Source organism: Hippopotamus amphibius, chromosome 9, assembly GCF_030028045.1.
Source record: "Hippopotamus amphibius kiboko isolate mHipAmp2 chromosome 9, mHipAmp2.hap2, whole genome shotgun sequence".
NCBI lineage: Eukaryota > Metazoa > Chordata > Mammalia > Artiodactyla > Hippopotamidae > Hippopotamus > Hippopotamus amphibius.
Genome location: NC_080194.1, coordinates 10747236 through 10764713, shown reverse-complemented (window position 1 = coordinate 10764713; position 17478 = coordinate 10747236). Strand labels below are relative to the sequence as shown.

The 17478-nt window shown below is 45.3% G+C and overlaps 1 protein-coding gene across 1 annotated transcript in view; it reads left to right on the top strand.

Moving 5' to 3' along the window:
• The first annotated feature begins 203 nt into the window (after positions 1-203).
• The window catches only part of LDLRAD3 (low density lipoprotein receptor class A domain containing 3), a 247447-nt gene continuing 230172 nt past the window's right edge, over positions 204-17478 (top strand). Inside the window, exon 1 of the mRNA XM_057695997.1 lies at positions 204-309. Coding sequence (XP_057551980.1) covers positions 264-309 — 46 coding nt within the window. The 5' untranslated portion in view covers positions 204-263. The remainder of the gene's footprint in view (positions 310-17478) is intronic.

Sequence of the window (17478 nt, the reverse complement as noted above, 5' to 3'; positions counted from 1 at the left end):
CGCGGCCCCCGGGGCGGCCTCTTCGAGCCTGGACACTCGGGGCAGGACCCGGGCGCGGCGCGCAGCCGGGTCGCTTGCAAAACTTCGCGGAGCCGGGCCGAGGCCGGCGGGGCCGAGGAGGGCGGGGCGGACGGGGGCGGGGGGGGGGCAGGGGGGCGGGGGGAGGGACAGCGGGGGGCGGGGCCGGCGCGGCGAGGGGCGGGGTCAGCGGCGAGGCCGCGGGGGCAGCGACGGCGCCGGGCAGCGGGAGTGGCGGCCGCGCCATGTGGCTGCTGGGGCCGCTGTGCCTGCTGCTGAGCAGCGCCGCGGGTGAGTCGGGGGGCGTCCGGAGAACTTTCTGCGGGGCGCGGGGCGCGGCGGCCGGGCTGCGATCGTGCCCCCTCCCCTGGCCCGGGCTGCGTCTCCCGGCGCGGGTGTGCACGGAGGGCGGACCCCGGCGCCGGGCTGGCCGGGACCCCGGCGAGGGGCCGCGGCGGGGTGCGCGCCGTCCTATTGTGTGGGCGTGCGCGCCGGCTTGTGCTGTGCTGGGTGTGCACGGGCGGGGCTTTGTGTGCAGGCGGCTCCGGGGAGCCCGGCAGCTGCCCCGATTGGGCGTAGCTGGAGAGTTCGTGCGTGCGTGTGTGTGTGTGCGTGCGTGTGTGTGTGTGTGTATGTGTGTTGTGTAGGGGAAAGGAGGAAGGGAGGAGACAGGAGAGAACGCTTCCCAGATCCCATCATCCCAGACGCGGGGTGCTAGGTGCTGTGCTAGCCTCCCCAAGGCCTCTTTGGCTTCTCTTCTGTGCACCCCCCGTGCCTCAGTTTCCTACCTGAACCGCGGGGGCGAGTGGTAATCGCCATTCCCTGCCATTCCTCCCTGGGACTGTGTGTGGTTTGGGCAAAGAGAGATGAAGCAGGGCCGGACCTGGGAATTATTCATCTTTCCCACTAATTCCGGGAGCAGGACATTTATTAAAATAATCTGATCACTCCCGCTAGACCTACAGTAGACACCGTGACGGGCGAGATGCCCTGGGAGTGGACCGGGCTTCATCTGCCAGCCCTTCGAACGTGGCAGCGCTGTAGCGTGTGCATCCTGAGGTTCCCAGGAACTTTTCTGCTGATGTGGGTGCACTCTGAATTCCAGCCCGGAGCCCTTCCCCTGCCCGCCGGCCACAGCTGTCAGCTGCCCCTCCTGGGGTCAGCACACCCTTGGTCCCCTGATGTTTATTTCTGGGCAGCTGATGCCCAGAAAAGTAGGTGACGGGGCCCAGTGGACTTTCTTCAGTAGAAGCTGGCTTGCCTGACATCGGTGTCATCCACATTCATGCCTGATTCTCCCAGATGCTTCTAGCTACTTGCGGTGGAGGTGTCTTTGGAGGTCTGTTTGTTGGGGAAGCTGAGACTCACTTAACTCTGAACTTCCCCCTCCCTGGCAGGTGTGCACTTGGAAAGAGAAGTCCTCCTCCTTGCCTGAAGGCCCTGGTCCTGGCCATCCTCAGAATCCGCTGGGTAGCCTTCCTCCACTCTCAGACCTATGACATCATCCCCACTCCTCGGAGACTCCCATTTAGATGTCTGTGGGTTTGCTGTGGCTTCCAGTGAGGGTGGAATGCTGGTGGCTGCTGTGGGTTTTTTACCAGGTCTGGGTCAGAGTGCTGTGTGTTTCTCCTGAAATATTGGGCCACCCCAGGGAGAGAGTTCCAAGGGGACACTGGCAGTCACAGATAAGCGTGAATGATTCTTTGGAGGCTGTTAGAACGGGCAGATTTCCAGGACATCTCAGACACAAAGACCTGCCTAGATGCATGCTCTCAGTTTGCATTGCCCTGGTGTGTCCCTTGATAACGCCCAAGTAGGACAGTCTGGAAGCCAGGTCTTATGCGTGTCCTCAGAGAGCTGCTTGCGGCCCAGTAGAAACTGTTATTTATTGCATCTCCCAGTTAGTACTGGCTTGCTTTGGTTGAGTCTCCATCCCTGTAAAAATAGCTGTAAAGTTAATTTTGTCTTTCTCTGGTCAGCACTGGTTATTTAATATGTGTGTGTACATATAAAATAGGGCTAAAAGAAATAAAATAGTCACAGTGGGGAGGGAAAGATGTGTGTGTGTGTGGGGGGGGGGGTTGGTCACAGAGCACCTAGCTGTCCCAGGTGGTGGTTTTCTGTTATCTGCGGTCATTAAGCTTGTGTGGTTTTGACTCACCTTTACAATTAAGTTGCTGGTTTAGAAACCTCTAGGCAGGTTGTGGGGGGGGGTGTGTTTTTCCTGTTACGTTAACCATCATCCTTCTAGCAGGGATTCCACTTTGACTTGACATGTTACCAGAAACAGGGCTGGTTAGTTTTCTTGAAGCTTTAGTGGCTCAATTTGAGGTTCATAGTGGGTCAGAGACCCTACCCTTCTATCGCATATCCTACACCTCAATCCTCTTGTGGGAAGTTGGTAGAACAAGAGAGATTATAAGCGCTGGTGCTTTGGATTTCTGTCTCTCTTTAATAGTCTGTGAAGGAACCTGGGGTCAGAGGGGAGCCCTAGTCTGAGTTCCGGGTCTTTGTAGGGCTGGAAGGCCACTGCCGTTTCAAGAGCAGTCTGGAGGCCTTTGTTCTTCAGGAACCCTCTCAGACACTTTCGTGTGTGTGTGTGTGTGTGTGTGTGTGTATTTTTTCTTCCTTTGTTTTTATTGTTTGTAGTAGGGAAGTGAAGCATCGATTTTGACCGTTATGATTTTTTAATGTATCCTGTGAGAAACGCCCAGCCTGTCTGATGTCCAGCTTTCCTTCCCGTGCTGGGCTTGATGAGTTTAAGCGTGTGGATGGTGAGGCATGTCTAATGGTGGCCAGGCCCTGCGGGGGGTCAGACGGCTCCCCTCCTTCCTGGCTGACCTTTTAGGGACTCCCTGACATTCTCTGTCTGTCAGTGAAAAGGCTTGATTTCTCCCGTGTGTACCCAGGAGTGTGGGTGTTGACCTTTTCTCCTGGAGAGGTCTGCCTAGTGGTGTGAGCGGGTGGGTTTTATTATTATTTTTTTTAATGAACTGAGTGGCTTCATGCAGCCCAGGCGGGTCTATGAGGCTGTGTGCACCAAGTACAAATAAACACACCTTGTGGCTTTTCGTCTTCAAAGAGATGGATGAAGGCTCCCTGCTGGGGTGTGAGATGTTTTTTCCTGACAGCCCACTTAGGCCTTTTGCCTTGTGATAAGTGAAGGAGAGACAGGGATGTGAGCCAGTAGGAGAGGGAGGATGGTACGTTTTGGGCCTCCAAGGCTGGTGTGGATGCCGCATTGTCGGAGTTATCTGGATAACCTGAACGTGGGCTTGTATCATCACCTTCGTAAAACTGTTTCGAGAATTTGGGGATTGAGACGGTTTCTAATCAGATAATCCGTGAAAGTCATGGTCTTTTCAACCTTGCCTCTTTCCATGGGCAGGGAGAGGAAAGGGAACCCAATATTTGTGGACCGTCTCCCATATGTGAGATGCTTTGCTCACTGTGAAACACACAGTCCCGTTTAATTTTTCCAATGATGTTGTGTGACAGGAAGGCGTTTTGTGGTTCCTGAGAGGCCATCCGTGCCCAGGGTACCACATTCTAACTCAGGTTCCTCTTGGCCCCCTGTCTGGGCTTTTCCCCCTATTTCTAGGCATCCTTCCATGCCTTTCCCCCACGTGCCTTTGTGCATTTACAATCCATGAGCTCGTTTCCATAGACAGCCCACCTTCCCAAATCTGTTCACTGTGCGGTCACAGCAGTTGGCATTTGTGGTAAATACATAAAAATAAATCCCAGTCCTTGAGTAAAGATGGAACTTTCAAAATAGCACCCGTATTTTTGCTCTGTGCATGGGAGAGGCATACCTGGCATAGAGATACCACCGGCCACACTTACATTTCTTGACCCCAGTTGTAGTTACACAGGGGTTTGTTTTCATTCATTAAGCTCTGTGTTTACCTTTCCTCCTTTTCTTATATGTTTATTGTATTTTACAATTAAAACGTAAAAGCTGTTATATGCCATGGAGGACTCAGAGTGACGGAACTGTTTCTAGCCATGAGGAGGCCCTGAGGGCAAATTATTTTTGGCTATGGGGTTGTCTTGTTTGTTCTCTTTCCCTCTTTCTTTCTCTCTTTGGGGTGTTTTGGAAAGGCATGGGCCACCCTCACGGTGCAGCTATTTTTGCCTCTGCCTCTACCTGACAGTTGGGGAGATTTTTAAGATGGCCGCTCCTGTGTGTGTGTACGCGTGTGTGTACGCGTGTGTGTGTACGCGTGTGTGTGTCTTTCTTTCATTGTAATTGTTGTGAAAGAATCTACTCTCGGGTCCTGAGGAGTGCCCTTAAAAATGTTTGCTGAGAGACCAGCCAGGTACTCTGAGGATGCAACATTTGCCTGTTACATCTGCTGGATGTTTAAAATTGCTTACAGGGTAAGTGGACTTTTGGGACAGGGTAACTGCTCGGTCAGAGGGATGGCATGTGTTTATTTCAATTCAGGTAGGATTGCTAGGGTTTCTGGAGATGGCTGCAGGGAGGGGGTTAGTCTAGGGAAGCGTCTCTCAGCCTTGGTGCTGTTGCCGTTGGGGCTGGAGAGTTCTTTGTTGGGGGGGGATGTCCTGTGCATTGTAGGATATATAGCAGCATCCCTGGCTTTTGATGACCGTAGCAGCCTGTTCCTCCCTGTCTCCCCCAGTTGTGACAACCAACAGTGTCTCCAGCTCTTACCAGCTGTCCCCTGGGGGCGCAGTTACCCGTGTTTGAGCACCCCAGTTAAGAACCCCTGGTCTGGCGCGACTGCCCCCCTCGCCATACATCTCGAGCGTTCTTACTGCTCATCCAGAAGTGTCCTCTGGATGTAGTGGTTCAGGATGGCATCCTTCTCCCAAGGGTGTCTTGGGCATCAGGTTTCTGCTTTCTGTTTCTGCAACACCACAAACTCAGTGTGAAAGTACATTTTTATCCAGAAACACCCTCCGCACTGACCTTCTCCTCCTGCTTCCCTCTTGTGCGGTAGTGAAAGCGAGGGTCGTTGGAGATTGTGGATTTGTTTCCCTTGGGAGAGACAGGCTCAGAAAGCAGATAGAAGGCAGGTGGCGGGTGACACCAGAAGCCGCTTGGTTCCCTGAATGACTGCTGAGCTTGGGAGGCTCACTAGCCCTGGGCGCTGGAGGAGGAAGCTGTCTGAAAGTTTGCCTTGGGAGTTGCCTGTTGAAATCTTAGCCTGGAAGTCCCCCTGCCTCCTCCCTACCGAGCATCCTCCCTACAGAGCAGTCATTGTTTCTCTCAGTTCCCCACCCCTCCCCATGATTCCTTCCCCCTTCCCATCAAAAGCAGTTAGAGCTTGAGTTCCTTCTGCAGGTGGGTAGGCGTGGGGGAGCCCCAACTGTTTGTACTAGCAGCCAGTTGGTTTTGGAAAAATTTTCATCTACTTTCTTCTCTCAAGTCTTTTGCAAGTTACCTTCTGTGTCACTTTGTAACTCTTGCATTCCTTTAAGACACTTTGCCTCCCAGCTGTCCTTCTCCTTTGTTCGGTGGCCAGCCTTCCTTGAGTTTTTTGCTTCCTCCTCTCTTCAGACCAGCAAGGGTGCATTGTCTGCTGCTGTCTTCTTTTGTGTGTGAAGTTGCAGGAAGAAAGGAGGTACCAAGAGAAGGGGGCTGGGTTTGAAGGGGAGAAGTGCCCTCTTCCATAAGGCACATGAGCCTCAGTCATGTCCTCTTCCACAGGTTTCTCCAGGGAGCCCCAGCTTCCCGAGCATGCCAGTCTTGCTTTCTTTTTGTCTCTGGGTAACTCGAAAACCCCTCTTGACCCTTTATTTGGCACTTCACTAGTGCAGTACCAGCTCTGGGCTCTAGGGGTGCAGGGCTGTGTAGAACTTGTTCTTGGCCCTTGAGGAATTAAATGATCCAGTGATGGAGATGGGGTTGTTTACCTCTGTCATGATCTGGGAGGGCAGAGGCACTTAGGGTTTTGGAGGCGTTCCTCAATGTGAGATATACATTGGGTCCACGACCTTCATGGGAACAGAGCTCTGAGGATGTCACAAGGCCTTGGCAAACGTGGATGTCTGGTCGTTGGGAATATTAGTGGATGGGTCATTCTTTTTAAAAATTTTTTATTTTATATGATTTTTAAAGGTTACTTTTCATGTACAGTTATTACAAAATGGTGGCTATATTCCCTGTGTTGTACAATACATCCTTGAGCCCGTCTTACACCCAGTAGTGTTTGTATCTCCCACTCCCGCACTGCTACTTTGCCCTCCCTGCACTGGTAACCACTCGTTTGTTCTGTACATCTTTGAGTCTGCTTCGTTTATGTTACATTCACTAGCTTGTCGTATTTTTTAGATGCCACATAGAAGTGATATCGTACAGTATCTGTCTGTCTCTGTCTGACGTATTTCATGGAGCATAATGCCCTCCAAGTTGGGTGGGTCATTCTTGATCAGGTTTCAGAGGTGACGGCGCATATCCTAGCTTGCTTCTTTAGCTTTCGCTCTCCGGATAAAATGTTGGGGTACGTCTGTGGGTGTTCTAAGGCTCCTTTATCTCTAGGCTAATGAGATCCTAACAAGACATTTCTTCTGTGGCTTTAGGCAACAACCTTTATCTTGTCATACTACCTATAGATACGTATATGTACATACTACATATACGGTATATGATAAATATGTACATGTATAATATGTATATGTTGGTATATATATATATACACACATGCACGCATATCTTGGTCTTTATATATATATATCCTACCACTTTTAGTCTCTAATCCTACTAGATTATGTCTTATATATATATATCTATATATATATTATACCTCTTTTAGGCTCTAATCCTACTAGATTATAAACTCCTTAAGGACCAGGATCATAGGTTAAATGTGTATGTCATATTTCTTATTTCTTTTGAGGGTCTAGGAGCCTAGTAACAGCTACCACTCACTGGAGGCTTACTCTGCCTGGCAGGATGCCAAGACTGTACATGTATCATTTCATTGTAATCTTCCTGAATTAAAAACATTACAAAAATCATACATCGGATATATGCTCATGATAAAACTTTCAAGCACAATAGAAGTCATTGCAATAAAACATTAAAATCTTTCTTCATCCTCTGTTTACATTTCTCTCCTCTTTTGAAAATTACTATTAACTGTCTGGTATATATCAATGTAGTCCTTGTGGATTTATACACACACATGCATGTGTGCCCATCGGGTTTAATGAGCTCATACTTGTCTATATTTGTAGTTTTTTGACTTGCTTTTTTTACTTAAATACTGTATTTTGTCAATTGTACTTTGAGTTACGTGAATTGGTCACACCTGCCTCCTGTTGTTTAGACCTTCTGGTTGTTCCAAAGCATTTGGCATTTTCCCTCAACTTCACTTGCAGTTCACTTTATCAGTTCGTGAATGGCACTCCTTTTGTCTCTTATCTCAGAAACAAAATTTAGTATGGTTTCAGCTATTTGTGGATATCTTCAAGCACCTTCCTTTAAGGTGCTTGGCTCATGCTTTGCAAGAAAATATGGAATTGTAGTCATTCTCCAATGACAGATACTTGTTTCTCTATTTTCAAATTTGCATAGTTTCCTTGCCGTTTTGTATACACAATAATTTTTCATTTCAGTGCAAAATTTTAGTGTCGTCTTTTAAAAGACATTCTGAATAGTAGATAAATTCAACCTCTGCATTACCAAGAATGCGTAGAACTGGATGGAAGTGATGACACACATCAGCGGCTGTGACCAGCTTTGCCCAGGAGCTGCCGGTGACCAATAGATTACAGCTTCTGCTTACTCTGTGCTCTCAAAAGATACTGTTGCCCGTTGGGCACATCTTGATTTCAGAGATGTTACACTATTAAAGATGCATTAGACACATCCTGATTTCGGCTGATTTCGGAGATGTCCCAATACCAAAGGTATGTGTCTTCTTGGCCATCTTTCTTTTAGTTCTTATATAACTACCCATCTTTTAAAAACAGCTTAAAAAACATCTGATATAGGTGAATACCATAATTTTTTTCATGCCTCCTGTGCTGAGAAATCTTACTTAATTTTCACAGCAGTTTATTTAGGTAGACAGTATGCGTTGTCATTTTTGAGATGGGGAAACTCGAAGGCTAAGGAACCCTGTGGCCAGTGAGAGCTGGTTTCAGAATTGGCATGTAGGTCTGCACAACTTTAACCTGTGGTCTTGACCACTGGCTCTACTGCTTTGGCATTGAGTAGACACTCAAGTTCACGTGTATTTGAGCTTGTGTACATGTGAAGAAGGAGGTGTCCTCCCTAGCGTGTGCTAGAGAATTCCATCACTGGATAGTGAGTGGTGTCAGTACTGAGTCCATGCTTATTATGTTGGATAGAATGATGTGTTGGAGAGCCATTGGTCGGGGGCGGGGTGGGGGGGGTACCTCAAGTTGATTTTATTAAAGTGGCCTGTCCTTGACAGATTGAAACTGACATTTTGCTGTTCCCCCCTGTGGGGGACTTGTTGTCACAGCCATTTAAATTGGCCTTTGTAGAGGCTTCCTTTATTAAAAGAAACAATAACAACAATAAACAAATTATTTCAGCACCATGAGACTTGCCTCTGAATGTATTCACGATGGAGAATTTTTTCCCCCTTTGATGGAAATACGAGGATTTTGTTGGAATACCAACCAAAAGCAATTTCTTTTTCGTCAGTATTTCCTTCAAGTAGTGCTGGGTGCCAAAGAGAAGGACCCACTGTTTGTAAAGTCTAGAAATACAATTTCAAGGCAGAAATACAGTGCTGATTATAATGTCTCATATAAAAAGAAAAATTTAAGATTTTTCTTACTTACTCATTCTGAGCTTAAGCTTGTATGGTTCACATATGGGAGAACGTTTTCTGAACTAGTCATTGATGTTATTTGTTGCAGAAGGTGAAATGGTAATGTACTGCACCAGGAAGAAACCCCAGCTGGAAAGAATTCGCCCCATCTAGTTGCCTCACACCAAGGAACTCTTGTGGGTAGTAGGTCCAGTGTTGTGAGGAAGGAACACTGCAGGTCTGAGAAGCGTTAATAACAAGAAGCAAACCAGAATTAGCCTCAGAATTCCAAACCCTCCCTCCCAAGTTCTCTCCTGAAGACTGTCTTTCTCTTTAATGAGTCCTGGTGGTACCAGGAGAGTGTAAATTGGGTGAATTCACAGGTGCTCAAGTCCAACTGTGATGTTTGACAGGCAGCCTAGTGCTGGCTGAAGACGAGGGTTGTCTCTGGCCTGGAGGGAGGCTGCAGAGAGGGAGGGTGGCCAGTTAGCTGACTCGGGGATGGGCCTTCAGGAACTGGGTGCTGGAGGGGTACAGCCTGTATGAATAACTTGATTTAGAAGACGTGTGGACCCAAGGTGCCAGCGTTCCATGTGGGACACTTGTGTGTCTGTTGGCAGAGAGAAATGCAAACATAAAGGGTGTGTCATTTTATTGCATTGAAATCCCTTCTCGTTATTATAAGGCCTGGTGAGGTTAGCTTTGGGGATATCACAAATGCGCTGTCTTTGATGGCCTTACCGGAACATTTTCCCTCAGCTTTTGCCTTGAATCAGGGCAGTGTTCTCCAGGAGTCATTAAACTAATTGGACATGGCTGAGAAGTGAGCCCTCGTCACACTTGCAGCTCCACAGTCCGTTGAAAAAAAAAAGGTTCTCAGTTGGTTTGGAAAGTGCTAAATTTAACTTGTTTTTTATTATAAAACTAAGATGGGGCAGTTTGGGGACAAGGGAAACGTGATTAGCAGCATAAAGGGTGTTTCATCAGAAAAAAATTTCATCAGAAAATAATCCAAAGCTGTTAAACACTGTTGATGCTAAGAGAAACCAGAACAGAACTGAATGGGGGTTTCAAAAGCAGATTTTATACAAGTTTGATTAAAAGGTGTGATAGGAGGGAGCTCAGCTGGCAGGGCCCTGGCGGAGCAGGACTGGAAAGAGTGGATGCTAATTGTTGTAAAAGAGATAAAGCTGGAAAGAATGACTCGCATCAGGAATATTCTGTAGTAATTAAAGATTGAATTAAGCTTGTAGACGTTATAGAGAAATGATAACTGTCTGTGGAACCGATGAAGGGCAGTCGTGATGCAGTAGGGGAAGATTTAGCATGCCCAGAGTTCATTTATGTTGCCCAAGTAGGTAACAATGACAATCCAAGAAAAGCTAACAGATGTCGAAAAAACAGTGAGGGTGCTCAGTTTCTGAACAAGAAACATACCAGAGGATTTGGAGTGGATCAGGAGTTGGACTGTGTGTTCAGGGAAAGGAACACTGCCCAGCATTGAGGGGGCGATCTCAGGATGTTTTGAAAGTACCCATAAAATGTAACTCAGCGATAATCTTGAACAGAAGAAAGAACTCTCCCATTCTTGTGTGATTCAAGTTCCATGAGGTGGGATAGGGTCTGTCGTGTTCTTTGATGTCCATCTTATTCGCTGTTATAGTGCAGCATCTGAGTCAGGGCTTGGCTTCGTGTCAGTCACACAGTAGGGTTTTCTGTAAGCTACCTGGAAGGTACGGAGGTGATCACTCAAGATAAGTGACTGTGACTTTGAAGAAAAGAAGCAGTTGAGGGAAGAATGAAATTTCGATGTTGCCCTTCAGTGACATGTTGTTTCTCCTCTAGATTTTAAACCCGTCTCATTCAGCTTCCAAGACCTGCAGAGATCTTTACAGAGACACCTGTGGCTTAAAAAAATGACAGAAAGAAAGAGGCCTTGGAGAGGGAAATGGATTATAGCAGTTGTAAAATCAGGTGATAAATTAGACAGTTGGGAGTCTAACATGTGGCATATAAAAAGGGTTTCTGACAGGTGAATGAAAACTGCTGTGCATCTTAATTCCATTTGAAAGGAGTTTACACAGTTTACTTAATGAATACGCGAAGTTACCAGGGGGAAAAAGTGAAAACAGTTCTGTCTTATAAAATATCAGTGTTAAAAGCATTAAATAGTAAGAAACTTAAGGTTATCTTCTGGTCAAATTTAAAAGGAAATAAAAGTTTGCTACTGAAACCACACAAATGATTCAAGGAAGGTAGCGCATCAATCAGTATAATCTTATTTTTTTATTTTATTTTATTATTTTTATTTTTTATTTATTTTTTTAAAGAACTTTTATTGAGATACAGTTAACAGATAATAAACAGCATATATTTAGAGTGTACAATTTGGTGTCCCAATCTCCCAATTCATCCCCCCCCCAACCCTCCCTGCTTTCCCCACTTGGTGTCCATATGTTTGTTCTCTACATCTGTGTCTCTATTTCTGCCTTGCAAACTGGTTGATTTGTACCATTTTTCTATAGTCCACATATATGTGTTAATATACGATATTTGTTTTTCTCCTTCTAACTCACTTCACTCTGTATGACAGTCTCTAGGTCCATCCATGTCTCTACAAATGTCCCAGTTTCATTGCTTTTTACAGCTTAGTAATATTCCATTGTATATATGTACCACATCTTTTTTATCCATTCATCTGTTGATGGACACTTAGGTTGCTTCCATGTCCTGCCTATTGTAAATAGTGCTGCAATGAACATTGGAGTGCCTGTGTCTTTTTGAATTATGGTGTTCTCAGGGTATATGCCCAGCAGTGGGATTTGCTGGGTCATATGGTAACTCTGTTTTTAGTTGTGCAAGGAACCTCCATACTGATTTCCATGGTGGCTGTATCAATTTACATTCCCACCAACAGTGCAAGAGTGTTGCCTTTTCTCCACACCCTCTCCAGCATTTACTGTTTGTAGATTTTCTGATGATGCTCATTCTAACCGGTGTGTTGTAGTTTTGATTTGCATTTCTCTAATAATTAGTGATGTTGAGCAGCTTTTCATGTGCCTCTTGGCCATCCGTATGTCTTCCTTGGAGAAATGCATATTTAGGTCTTCTGCCCATAATCAGTGTAATCTTAGAGGGAAGTGAAGGGTGACAGAAACACATAAGTTATAAAACTAAGTGTACAACAAAATATCACTAACTCTGGTGGGAAAAAAAATCACACATCTATTCATTGTAGGAGACATACTAAAATCCAGGCGATACAGAGTGAGAAGTTAGAGAAATAGAGTCCTATATGCAAGGGCTACTTTTGGGATATCAGATAACCAGGGTTCCTGCAAATGGCAAAAGTTGCATTAAACAACAAGTATCTGATAATGCCATGTAGAAAGACATGAAGAATTAGGAACATAATTAAAGGGTGTTGAAGGTTCTTTGAAGATAAAATTAACGAGTGCTTGCCAAATTTTGGAAGGTTAAAATATTTAAAGAGTACCTAATTTTAATGTTTCAAAGAAAAGGTCCTTGGGAATAGGGAACACCGAATCTAAAATGTGCTAGTGGGTTGGCAATGAGTGTCTGCCGTCAGGGATGGTGGGTGAGACCAGCTGCTTCCTTGGGACTCCCCTGGGGGCCTTTCCTCCACACACCTGCTCCCTGGGTTTGTGGAAGTGTTTGCTAACCCAAGCTTTGGGGATAAAATCCTTCCTGCTAATGAGATGAGAAGGTTGATTAAGCTTCCAGTTGGGCTTAGTCTGACACCAGTGTCTGTGGGTGGGAATTTACAAGGGCAATTTAAGGCCTGCTGTGTGGATAGAAAAGGAGACTTTGCAAAAGTGAATGAGAAGAAAAATCTGTTTTTACTTTTATATCTTAGTATGCATTGATGTTATTTAAATTATTAGAAAACATTTTCCTGGTTGAGTGTAGTGTATTTTCTCCTTTAAGTTGGTAGTATTACCGTGGGATTATGGTGTAGAGCTTTGCTACTCAAAATGTGGTCTCCAGGCCAACAGCATCAGCATCACCTGAATCAGAATCTGCACTTTAACAAGATCCTCGGGTGATTCCAGCTCACGTTAAACTTTGAGATGCACTGATGTGGTAGCTAAGAGTGCAGACTTCCGAGTGAGCCAGACTGGGTTCAGATCCCAGCTCACTGCCTCAGCTTTGGCCAGGCTTCTTCAGCTTTTTCCAACTCACTGAGTCTTCATCTGTAAATGGGGATAATAAAGGTCCCTACCATGTAGAAATATTTTAAGTGAGATAATGCAGGTGGGGCTTTTAGCTTTTATTATTGCTCACTGATATAACTAAATGTTATTTAACATTTAGTAATACGTTAACTAAATGTATTTAAATAATTATTCAGGTTTATTGTAAAAATTTGGACAAAAATTTAGAAAAATGTAACTTACAGTTCTGCGATCTAAAGACTGTTAACATGTTGGTTTATTTTCTTTGATTTTTACGTAGTTTCGGTCCTATGGAGAGTATAATTTCACATCCTGCTTTTTTCACTTGTGAATATAGCATTGGCATTTTTCATCATTAAACTGATGTGGGAGAACAAATGGTCTAACATCCCAGAATGGCTGGGTGTATTCTTTGATGTTGGCTATAAAAATCTACTAAACCAACCAAGTCAGTGGCATGCTCTTTCACAGCTTGTTTCCTTGTCTATACATATGGGCTACTATTACCTGCTCCATCTGATTTTACCTGGTGGTTGTTGAATATCCTTTGAGAACCATGTATGGGCAAACAGCTGGTAATAGAAAAAATTCTGTTCACATCTATGTTACTGTAAGTGGGTGGTCTTGCTATGTAGGAAAAGCCTAGAAACATAATTACCTCCATTGACTCCACAATTCCACTTCTAGGACTTTATTCTGATGAAATAGTTTGGGATGTGTACAAAGATTCAGCTATGAGGATGTGTTTACCAGCATTGTTTTTAATGGTGAAAGGCTGGAAGCTAATGCTTCCTAGAAAGGGTGAGTTATCACATTAACGTGATAGAATACTATGCAGACAGTAAGAAAGATGCTCTCCAATATGATATCCACTTGCTACGTGTGGCTACTGAAAGTTAAGTTAGTTAAGATTAAATAAAATAAAAAAGCAAATTCTTCCATCACACCAGGCATATTTCAAATGCTCAGTAGTCCCATGTGTCTCGTGGCTGCCTTACTGGGCAGCTTAGATGTAGAACATTTCCATCACTGAAGAAAGTTCTATTGGATGACACTGCTCCCAAAGAATAATTCTTATGTGGAAAGAAAATTCTTAAGAAACAGAATGATTCAGATTTGTAGCATGTGTGTGTTATATGTTGCCCCTTGGTGCTTGGGGCACAACATGGCATTTCTTCATTTTTCTTAACTCAGTCAAATCTGGCCCTGCATGCCCTCACTCACCAAAAGCTGGAGATTTGGTGTAAGTCAATTGTTGAATTCCGTAGGTTCTGTCTTGGCCCCTGGATGCCTGACCTGGTCATTGGCGTTACTATTGCTTTTTGTCCTAAGACCTGTTGTTTAGCTTGGACGTTCTTGTCTGCCAAACACTTCAATCCACCCCTTCCCATAAATTAACTCTCCTCCACATTTTACAGCAGTGGTTTACAAGCGTTGCATGGAGAGGAAACCACTATGCCCCTCCCCCATTCGGATGGGTGGGAAATGTTACCTATGGGGAGAAAAAAGGCAGAAACCGCACTACATTAGTAATCAATAATAAGAAAACATCTCTCGATTTGTTTGTGTGCTCAGCTTCAGTCTGGTTTGCAGACCCTGGTGGATACTGTGGAAGAGGGCTCTGCGTGGTGGGCCCTTCATCCCTGCCGCTTCCAGCAGCATCAGGCCTCCAGGCACCCAGGCCTCTTGAGGAACATCCTCCCTGCCTTGCCAGTTGGGTGAACCGATACAGATGACCCTTGCCCTGACTTCCTTCTATTTCTTGTTGGGTTTTTAGCAAATGATTCTGGCCAGCTTGACTGAGAAGGCTTTCCCAGCTCGTTCCTTCCCCCGCCTCTAAACGCAGCTTTGTGTCTGTAGTGTGTACCCTTGCTTGCTGTCTGGTCTCACTGTTGATTTAAGCTATGCCTGTGTTTGTACAGTTTTTCAGACAAAGCTTCCAATACCCTTCACAACTCTAGTAGCGAATTTCCTTGTCTAGAAAGCTTTCCTCTCATATTCCATTCCCAGCATCGAAAGAATTTCACTTCTTTTTAAGTTTGATATGTGTCTGTTTTGCGAAATGATTATTAGCAAGTAAGTTTAGTGAATACCCATCAGTTTACAGAGTTACAGTGTTTTTTTCTTGTGCTGAGAACTTTTAGGATGTGCTCCCTTAGCAACTTTCAAATATACAATACAGTATTGTTAACTCTAGTCACCATGCTGTACCTTACATGCCCAGAACTTAGTAAGAATAAAGCTGGAAGTTTGTACCTTTTTACCACTGTCACCCATTTTTCCACTCCCCCCGGCCCACCCCCTGCCCCTGGCAAACACCAGTCTGTTTTGTTTCTATGAGTTCCGTTTTTTTTTTTAAAGATTCCACATATAGGTGAGATCACACAGTATTTGTCTTTCTCTGACGTACTCCACTTGACATAATACCCTCAAGGTCCATCCATGTTATTCCAGATGGCAGGATTTCTTTTTTTTTTTTTTTATGGCTGAATAATGTTCCATAATCTCACTTTTTAACGGCTGCCTCTACCTTGCTTTTGTTCATGTTGAACTTCACACGTGGTGCTCCAGCTTATTTATGCTTGTTCCCTACCCTTGAGTGGTTCTTAACCTATATGGTTATAAGAGTAGCCTGGGTGTTTCAAAATACATACTTTTTAATTACTTTCAATTCTGGAATCTCTCAAACATCATAAAAGGACCGAGAATAATATAACAAATACTCGTGTACCTGTCACACAGATCTATCAGGGTTTTAACATTTTCCATATAAATTCAGATTTCTTAAAGAAGAATCTATTACAGGTTCTCTCAAAGACTCTCCCCCATCTGATTACCTGCTCTTCTGCCCAGAGGGCACTACCATCCTCAAGTTGGCATGTAGCCTTTCTGTCCATGTTTTAATCTTTTGCCCCGTTTGTGTGTGTCTCTCCAATGCATAGTATTTTCAGGGGTTCGTAAATGCTGTCATTCTGCATGTACTTTTGCAACTTACTTCTTTCATTTATTCTTATAATGTTGAGGTCCATCTCTGTTGCCACATATAGATGTGTTTTTTAAACTGCTCTAGCATATCCTGTTGTATAAATACACTGAAGTTTGTTCACTCATCTCTTAGTAAGACATTTAGGTTGTGACCATAACTAGCCACACTGCGCTGAAAATCCTTGTGCACAAAAGCAGAACTTCATAATATTCTGGAAGTAGAATCCTGGATCAAAGGGTTTGCACATTCTTTGCCTGTCTAGATATTGCCAACTTACCCTCTGAAATGGTCCTACCCATTTATACTCCCATTAGTGGTTTATGAGAGCACCTGCTTCCGCACATTTCTTCCAATATTTGGACTTGAGTTCTTAATTAGTCTCCCCAAGGGCACAAAGTGGTAACTTGCTATGGTTTCAATGGCCTTTCCCTAGATTGCCAGTGAGGGGTGTGCGGTGGACTGTGGCTAGGCCTCCCCACCTTGTCCCCCAATCCCAGGTCCCCCAATTGGATGTAGGTGGAGAACCGGGAGGGCACTGGGCATAAGTGCAGGTAAGAGGTGGTTGCTCCAGTGTTGGCATGGCAGGAATTTCCAGGTCTGGAACTCCAGGCCTTAGGGGTAGGTCACCAGGTCTAATTTTGCGGGAGGGTTGAGTGTCTGCTTTCTGCACGGATTCTGGGTGCTCCTGTGGCTCAGCATCTCGAAGGCAGTTCTGGGCTCCTCTGTCCTGGTGGGTGTCTTACTTTGTGAAGGCTGCGGAGGTCACTGAACTAAGGGTGCTCCATGGAGAGAAAGCCAGCAAAGCAGTGGGGAGCCACTCTCTGGACTTTGCTTCTGATGGAGGTATGATGGCTCAGAAGGCAGGCAGGCTCTTGAATCAAATGGTCTGGGTTCAGATCCTGGCTGTGTGACCTTAAGCCAGTTACAGAGCCTTTCTGTGCCTCAGTGGGCTCTTTCCCTGTAAGAGGGAGATAATGCCAGCCTCATAGTATTCTCGGGGACAGTGGATGTGATCATGCACTCAGGGTACTTAAGCTGGGTGCCAGGCAGTTCAAGTAGCATCACCACATGCTTATTAATCCATGCTCTGCGGCTGGCTTTCAGGGCTAGGGGTGTCGTTTATGCCTGAACTCCCAATGTCCAGCCCAGTGCTGGTACTGAAGTGGGTGCCCAGTGAATGGTTGTTGAATGAATGTATGAGCTTCTGCTTCGGTGTGAACTTCAGTTTGTCTGTACCGCAGACTGTGTTAAGCCTATTGAGTTTTATTTCTAGGAGCAATGGAAATATTTTTGACCTGGGATGACTGTAATCCGGATGGTGGTCTTAAAACAGAGATGAGGACTCTTGGTCCCCCTGGCATTTTCAGTCCTGAAGTTTTTGGTCACCAGCCATGAACGTGAAATCAGGTTTTTCTGACTCATTTTCACGCTGACTTTGAAAAATTTATTCTTTCCATTTCCCCTCTCCCTGAGATGTTTTTCCCTTGCCTGCTTGGCCTTTCTGAAACACATTCAAACAGCT